The 9,148-nt window shown below is 37.5% G+C and overlaps 1 protein-coding gene and 2 pseudogenes across 1 annotated transcript; all 3 read left to right on the top strand.

Annotated features, from left to right (window-relative positions):
- The first annotated feature begins 1,774 nt into the window (after positions 1-1,774).
- Positions 1,775-2,956, top strand: LOC113752008 (probable F-box protein At4g22030). Its single transcript, XM_027296151.1, has one exon. It carries the CDS (start codon positions 1,775-1,777, stop codon positions 2,954-2,956), a length of 1,182 nt encoding a protein of 393 aa, XP_027151952.1.
- A 1,300-nt stretch (positions 2,957-4,256) lies between these two features.
- LOC113752007 lies at positions 4,257-5,546 on the top strand (annotated as a pseudogene).
- A 416-nt stretch (positions 5,547-5,962) lies between these two features.
- Positions 5,963-7,100, top strand: LOC113752006 (annotated as a pseudogene).
- The last annotated feature ends 2,048 nt before the right edge of the window (positions 7,101-9,148 follow it).

Genomic DNA, 9,148 nt, shown 5'->3' with positions numbered 1-9,148 from the left:
TTTTTCTATATCAAATACAATTGATATTTGCTAATTTTACATATTCAAGCCAAACAAATGGTTAATGTGACACAAATATTCCTGAGTTATATTTTTGGTTAATTAAAATAACAGACTTGGTGACCAATGTTTACAAGGAGATACCATTAGTTTTTATAGGAAGACACGTGATAGCATATAGAAGGAGGGATAAAATGTGAGACCGAAATTAAAGTGGAATAGAATATCTCAAATTCACCTCAAATCTTGTGTTCTACTTCCTATTCCACTACTTATGCCATATTTTATTGTATTGTCTTTTTCCCTTTACAAACATCATATTCTAAATATTTTTTTTAAAGGTTCTAGTAATTAAAAACAATGAAAATTGATAACACCACAGGTGCTAGTCTAGTGATTAGGAAAAAGTTCTTAGAATCTTTTCATTGTTAGGCATCCCATGCGTCACACTTGGAGGTGCGAAGGGCATTGGGGGGGGGACGAAAAGTGGAAGGTAAACAAAAAAAAGAGAGAAAAAACAAACCTAAATGGGTTAAAATAATAGTATAAAATAGAAAAACAAAAAAATACAATAGAAATTCATAAAAGTTCTATTTTTTTAATATATATATATATATTTTAATTTGTTGTATGTTGCTTTCAGCCAACATTAGTTACTGGAACTTAAGGAAACAAAAAAGAATAAAAAAGTATATTCGTAAAGGACAAATTATAATATAATGAAAGGTAAGAAAAAGAGTTGGACAAAAAGTGTGATACAAGATCTTTTGCTTCATTTGACCTTTTTCCATTTTAATGTCTCAAATATAAATTAAGCATGGACTTAAACTTGCATTTATCACTTAATTACACTCAAGCTAGGTACATGGACTTTTTCAAAACTAATAGATCGAGAATTTTATTCTTCTACTGCCGTAACATGTACTGCATTGCAAACCTCATCATAAGAAAATGAAATAGCTATTCTCTTCATGGTTCCGAGACCTCTCCAGTTGTGTAAATTGATATAATTTTAATATAAATTAATATATTTGATGTAATCATGAATTTTACACTAATTCAATTATAAATCAAGTTTATTTGATGTAATCGTGAATTTTACACTAATTCAATTATAAATCAAGTTTATTTGATGTAATCGTGAATTTTACACTAACTCAATTATAAATCAAGTTTATATTAAAATTGTATCAATTTACACCGAAATTTTGTCAGTTTGCACAATACTTCATTTCCTTAAAAAAATAGTCTTTCCCTTGTCTCGTTGCCTCGTGGGCTGTTTAAAACGGCATACTAGTGTAAAAAAATTGACTACTTGCGATTTTATTTTGGCAGTGTTACGTTGAAAGTCAATCAAGCAGCCAATTTTCAGGGGGAGATCCAACCTTAGAAACAGTCTAACAACGATGAATCGATTCAAAGGTTGAACTTTATAACTGCATGTCTCGACTTAACTCTTACATTCTCTACCTATATATATATACACGCCACCTTCAATCCTCTCCAAATTATCATATCCTATTTTGGCACTTCAAAGTTCAAAATCCCAATATCACAACTCATAGACACATTAATTTTATGATATATATCCCTAACTAAGACTTCAATCTTCAGGTCATTTTATTGCCTAATAGATTCAATTTCTTTTTTATTTTTATTTTTTTATAACAGGTTCTTTTAGAATCAAATTTACATGGCAACCCTTCAATCTTCAGCCTTATTCCATTATTCATTACCTTATTCTGCGCCCAAGATATCTAGAAATGGCACCATCATGGCGATTCTTGATATCCCAAAATCAAGGACTGGTAATATTCCTCTTCACAATCTCCAGTCAGCTGGACTATTGGTGAAGGAGCTGGAGTTGGCTAGAGGTTTCATTGGCAACAAAAAATTTACAAAGAAAAGTGATGAAAATGAAAGAGCGGATTCATTAGTGATGGCAAAGCTTTATGCAGTATTGGAAGCGGTTGCAGATAGAGTGGAGATGCATAAGAATATTGGAGATCAAAGAGACAATTGGAACAGCTTACTTTTGACGTCAATCAATGCAATTACTCTTGCAGCTGCAACAATGTCCAGTATTGCAGCCACAACTGCGGTTGGTTTTGGTTCTGGTGCTTCCTTGGCTGCTTTGAAGCTATCTTCCACGCTGATGTTTCTGGCAGCAACAGGGATGTTGTTCATAATGAATAAAATTCAACCATCCCAACTAGCAGAAGAGCAGCGAAATGCTGCAAGATTGTTCCTGCAGCTGCAAAAACAAATCGAAACAACAATAGCTATAGGCAGTCCTACAGGTCATGATGTCGAGGAAGCAATGGAGAAAGTATTGGCACTTGACAAGGCCTATCCACTTCCTCTCCTTGGTGTTATGCTCGAGAAATTCCCGGCTACAGTAGAACCAGCAGTTTGGTGGCCTCAGCAAGCAAAAGAGTCCGCCCACAAGACCTGTTCGAAATCAAATGGCTGGAACTCGAAACTTGAGAAGGAAATGAGATCAATCGTTGAGGTTATAAGAAGAAAAGATAAAGCAGATTATTTGAGGCTGGGTGGAAAAGCTTTGATGCTGAGCAAATTGTTAGCCATAAGTGGCCCCTTGTTAACTGGGCTAGCGGCAATTAGTTCTGCATTCATGGGTTCATCTTCTCATACTGGTTTCTTGGCAGCCATGCTTGGAATTGTGGGCGGTTCATTGGCAAGCATTGTAAATACGTTAGAGCATGGAGGACAAGTTGGAATGGTGTTTGAGATGTACAGGAGCAATGCTGGTTTCTTTAAACTCATGGAAGAATCTATAGAATCTAACTTGATGGAGAGACGGGAAAATGGTGAATTGTTTGAGATGAAGGTGGCTTTGCAATTAGGAAGGAGGGTATCAGAGCTGAGAGATCTCGCATCTTCTCCAAAAAGTAAAGGAGAAGGTGCTGAGGAGTTTGCAAGCAAACTTTTTTGATAGGTTGTTTGTCAAATTTTGATGAATTCCTGTAAATTAACCCTGTACACACATGAATAGCTACGTAATCTGTATAGTTTCTTACTAGGATTACTAATAAAATTTGATGAAAATTTTTTATTCTATATATATATATATATCTAATGTAATCTGTATAATTTTTAACTAAAATTATTGGTAAAATGTGATGATTCTTATAGTTCTTTATACATCTGATTCCTGTGTTTCTAATCGTTTCCATCTGTAGGCTTTAATTGCTTCAGACCAAACAAGATCTACTTAATGATGCTTTAATTGATCTAAAATCATTTGTTACAGTCAAATCTCATGCTAGGATCTTCTGACTTCGGGCTCACAGAAAACAAATCTTGTGATTTAAGGGCTAACGTAATGCAGTGGTCAAAGTTTTGAACCTTGTTATATAACCATTAGATGTTATTGGTTTGAAACTTTAGCTCATGATAATACATTTAATGTAATGTTCACCTATTCACAAAATCAGACGGCCGCTTTGTACTATATAATCCTTGATTTAAGTGAAAAAGGATAACAGTTATGATTTTATGGCCGGGTATGTATTGTCGAGTCCAATTCTACCACCAGAGAAATATTTTCTTGATTAAAGAACTGAGACATAATATAATCACCATAAGAGATTGATGCAGAGAAACGACACTTATGAATGCAGGACCCATCAGAGTAGTTTTGGAATTTTCAAAATTTAACTACCCGTAGAAACATAATTTTCCATGGCCATGTGATTGACCATTTTCAGACCGCTAAAAATAGCATAACCTGTCTCTTTCTTCGGCATGAAGGCAATAAAAATGTATCAGTATGATTCAGGATTCTCATATTTTATGTGGTAGGTTAGGATGTCAACTTTGAAAGCTGCTATTACAATTTGCACGGACAGAAAATATTATAAGGTCGACTGGATTAGATAAATGCTGAAAGGGCTTAGATGGCCAAAGGTCCATACATTTTTGGGCCATGTTGGCTGTTTCAACACTTTTTTCTCGGGACAATAATTTTGAAAGTCAATCCAAGGTGCCAATTCTCTCACTGTGATCCCACTCAAACATTGAAATCTTGTCCTATATAGTAGTCAAACCGTTGGATTGTCAACTACATGCCCTCTTTCTCCATATATGTACACCTTAGGATCCTCTCGAATCATGCCATTACATTTTCAAACTCATTAGTTACACAAGCAGAAACCAAAATATTTCAGACAGCATATATAGATGACCACTTGATCGAGTTTATACCCAAATTCACTCGAACAAAAGGAATAAAGATGGTAAGCCTTCAAGCTTCAGGCTTCCTGCACTTATCTCCCCATTCAGCGCCTGATTTATGCAAGAAAGCCTCTATCTTGGCAATTCTTGATATCCCAAAATCAAAGAAAATGAATATTCCTCTTCTGAATCTCCAAACCAGAGGATTGGTGGATGAGATAGAATTCAGTAGAAGTTTTCCTTCTTTGACTACTTCCATTGTAGAGAAACAGGCCATCTCCATTAGTGATAGCAAATTTACAAGAAATGATACTGATGGAGCTGATTCATTGGTCATGGCCAAGCTTTATGCAATATTGGAGGCTATTGCAGATAGAGTGGAGATGCACGAGAATATTGGAGAGCAAAGAAATACCTGGAACAGCCTACTCTTGACATCCATCAATGCAATTACACTTGCTGCTGCAACAATGTCCGGTATTGCTGCCACAACTGCAGTTAGTGGTGCTCCTATATCGGCCTTAAAGCTGTCTTCTACTCTTATGTTTTCTGTCAGCAACAGGGATGTTGTTCATAATGAAAAAAATTCAGCCATCCCAATTGGCAGAGGAGCAACGGAATGCTGCACGACTGTTTCAGCAGCTGCATAATCAAATTCAGACCACCATAGCTATAGGCAAACCAATAGATAATGATGTAAAAGAATCAATGGAGAAAGTTTTGGCTCTTGACAAGGCCTATCCACTTCCCATTCTCGGCATAATGCTTGAAAAGTTCCCATCTAAGGTAGAACCAGCGGTATGGTGGCCTCAACAACGGCAAAGACAAGTTGGAGAGCTTACCAGTAATGTGGATTCCAACGGATGGAACTTGAAACTTGAGAAGGAAATGAGATCAATTGTTGAGGTTTTAAGAAAAAAAGATAAAGCAGACTATTTGAGGCTGGGTGAAGAGCCTTGAAGCTGAGCAAATTGTTAGCCATAAGTGGTCCTTTGTTAACTGGGCTAGCAGCAATTGGTTCTGCATACGTGGGTTATTCTTCTTATGTTGGTTACTTGGCAGCCATGCTTGGAGTTGCGGGTGGTGCATTAGCAAGCATTGTCAACACATTAGAGCATGGAGGACAAGTTGGTATGGTTTTCGAAATGTACAGGAGCAATGCCGGTTTCTTTAAACTCATGGAAGAATCAGTAGAATCTAACTTGATGGAGAGACGGGAAAATGGTGAATTGTTTGAGATGAAGGTGGCTTTGCAATTAGGAAGGAGCCTATCAGAGCTGAGAGATCTTGCATCTTCTTCTTCAATCAAAGGAACGGATGTTGACGAATTTGCATGCAAGCTCTTTTAAGTCAAATTTTGACGAACTAATTCTCGCAAACTCTTGTATAGACACGCATAGCTAACGTAATTCGTAAATCTCTTGACAAGAATATAATTGATTAGAATTCTTCCACTTATTTGTTGAGCACATTTTCTATCGTATCTCTAATTTTTCTGCTCATATATTTGTTGAACAGCTAACTAGTCCATATTTCCTTTTGCCTTTATGAATTTTTTAAGGAAAAAAATATAAAATATAATTAGTTAATTGATAAAGATAAAAGGGCAAATTATCCAATTGGCCCTTGAACTCTTTGTCTAGGTAAAAATAAGCCCTTCATCTATTTTTTACTGACTTTAAGCCCTCGAACTTGTAAAATTGGGCACTTGTGACCCTTTTAGCCAGTTTCTCCGGTTTTGTAACCGGAAGGCCAATTCACACGAATGTTATTGTACTTCTTCAAAGGGCATTTTTGTCGCAGCTTTGGCAAGTTTCAACTTTCAACAGATCGAAGCAGAAAAATTCATCACTTCCGGCCAAGTCATAATTTCACCACTTCAAATCCCATCCCGACCTCGGACTCCCCTACCCATTACCGTAATTTCAGCTCTCTACTTCCTCATCGGCGTTGCCGGAATCAGCTTCTTTCTCCTCGCCGTCCTTCACCCCAGGCCCGCTCCTATCTTCCGCTGTGGTCACATTCAGGACACTTTCAGAGCCTTCTATTCTCTTTCCAGCACTTGGCGACTCGGAGGAGGAGACTCTGGCATCGGAAATGCCACTGGCACGGAGCGGCGGAAGCTTCTTGGGTTCGTCGGAATTCAGACGGGGTTTTCCTCGTTAGATCGCCGAGAAGCCTTGAGGAGTACTTGGCTCCCTTCTAAGCCTGAGGGTCTTCTTAGGTGTTTCCAATCGGTTCTTCTTTCCTTTTTTCTTTTTGTATGCATTGACCTTGAACTGGTTCAATTGAGCTGTTTTTCTGACGCAATCTAGTTTGCTAGGAGAAAAAATTTATAAACTAATCAAGAGGACAAAAGACTGGTCTAATCACTCTATAATCATGCGTCTCTACTTTGTCAAAAGAGGCAAAAGAATCTGGCTTTCGGTTGGTTACAAACCGTAGGATTTCCTATTATTGCCATCCCACTACTCATCTCCTATTTCCATGGCCGCAAAATTGAAAGGCCAAACACCAAGCTAGTATTGATGAAATATCCTCTATTCATTGCCGCCGCCGTCATCGGCCTCCTGACCAGCATAGGCGACTACTTGTACGCCTACGGAATGGCTCGGCTCCCTGTTTCGACCTCTTCCATCATCATTGCTTCACAGCTTGCTTTCACTGCTGTCTTTGCTTTCCTTCTTGTCCAGCAGAAGTTTGCTGCATATTCAGTCAACGCCATTGTTTTGCTGGCCGTGGGAGCTAGGGTTCTGGCTATGCACACCAGTAGTGACCAGCCCAAGGGTGAGTCCACCAAGATGTATGTTTTGGGGTTCCTCATGACGCTTGCAGCCGCGGCTTTGTACGGCTTGATTTTGCCGGTGGTGCAGCTGATGTATCTCAAGACAAAGCAAGGTTAAAATCGGATGAGGGTCAGGTTGAGAAAGCGGCGGCGGCGAGGGTTTTGCAGAGGGAAGGACGAGGAGTTGTTCCCTTTTTGCTTAGAAGATGTGGACAAAAATGCCCTTTGAAGAAGCACAATGGCATTCGTGTGAATTGGCCTTCCGATTGCAAAACCGGAGAAACTGGCTAAAAGGGTCACGGGTGCCCAATTTTACAAGTTCGAGGGCTTAAAGTCAGCAAAAAATAGATGAGGGGCTTAGTTTTACCTAGACAAAGAGTTCAAGGGCCAATTGGATAATTTGCCCAAGATAAAAAGGAAGATGTTCCACTTTATTACAGTCCCTATTTTTCTTCTCTTGCATAGATTAAATTAATTCTAGGGCTCATACTATTTACTTTGGAATCTGGTGTTAATTTTTCGCTTAGTATAGCAATGCTTTGGAATCAAATGAAGATCCAAAGTCATGTACTAAAAGTACCTTGCGACCAACATGAAATCACATTGTGGTGTAGAGTCTATTCCTATTCAAAATACGATTGCTCAATTAGTTATCTTAGTTTGCATTGGTTTTTGGTAATTGTTCAATATTATACTCTCGTCATCCCATTGTTAATGTCATGTTTCACCTTTTTCATTGTTCCAAAATTAGAGTCACACTACACTATTTTCCTTCTAACGTTCCATGGTTGCCCTCATAGTGCATGTGCTAGAAAATCCAAATAAATTTGGTGGAACGTGCTATTTATTATCCATTTGGAGAGGCCACAGGAGTACGTGAGACTAACTCTCACCTTATAAGGCCAATAATAGCGCGTGTCTCTAACATACAAAGGGATGCAGGATGCATTTGGTTAAGATGGGATCCACGAAATCATTACTCCATGAAAAACACAAAGTGCAGCTGACCATTGTACTTGCGACCGGGTAAATTTGGAACAAAGGCTTGACTATCAATAATGATACCACTGTACATAAAAAGTTGCATTCCCTGTAAACGTCCCTAATATTGGGACGGATGGAGTACATAACAGGCTTCGATGACGTGTGTTAGAGGTTAGATCCATGGCTTCACAAGTTATAATTTACTTCATTTGAGAGTAAAGAGGTAATTTAAAATTTTTTTCTACTATATTTCAACTTATTTACGTTCTATTTATAACGTATTTACGTTCTATTCTAACTTATTTACACTTATAGACAAACTTATGCAAAATGGAATTTTTGAGGTCCTGTCCCCCACAATTTGTCTTTATGCACAATCACATAACCATTTGGCTAGGTCATGTCCGAGAACCATTTCAGAACCTTTAGTCAAGATTCAAGAATTTCGTGATAGCCCAAATTGTTAGATATATTGTACATAATCGAGTTGAAGGCGTCTAATTGCAGTAGTTTGTATATTATATGAAGTTTACAGTACTTTGAAGCATTTTAATATTTGTAATTCGGCATTGTGCACCTTTAATATTGAAAGATACACTTCAAAATTTCATGCACAACTGATCACATTGTCTCACAGTTTTAACTTCTCAAAATTTAATAGTTTTTTATTTGTGAAACCATATTCTAGATCAGAATAACTTTTGATGATTTAGATTGCATATTTGTAAATGCCTTAACCTTTTTCTGGTAAACTATTTATGCACTGGTCATTGAATATTTCCAGACACAAATACAAAAATGCTTTGACCAATTAAAATGAGATAAAGACCATTCCACGCACGCTAGGCCAATGGGAGGCGGGGCTTTCAAACTGCCAAACCGAGTTGTCCTTTTCAAACCAACCACTTCCGTATCGCCAATGATTGCACTGCGATGAATAAAAAGTGCAACAGGCTACATATTTCCTCCTAGGTACGTCAAAAATCAGTCTTTGTGGAGAACCAGTATGTTTTGATTATTTTTCAAATTTTATAGTCACTTTGGAAGATAAAAATATTTTAGATGTTTTAACATTAAATATCAAAACAGCTAATTATAGAGTTAAGACTGGGACTCTTCCAATAGCTATTATTTACAGGATCCAATACAAGGTTATGAATTTAGCATTCAAGACATGAGCCT

The sequence above is a fragment of the Coffea eugenioides genome, chromosome 11, assembly GCF_003713205.1.
Source record: "Coffea eugenioides isolate CCC68of chromosome 11, Ceug_1.0, whole genome shotgun sequence".
NCBI lineage: Eukaryota > Viridiplantae > Streptophyta > Magnoliopsida > Gentianales > Rubiaceae > Coffea > Coffea eugenioides.
This window is presented reverse-complemented; position numbering and strand designations above follow the sequence as displayed.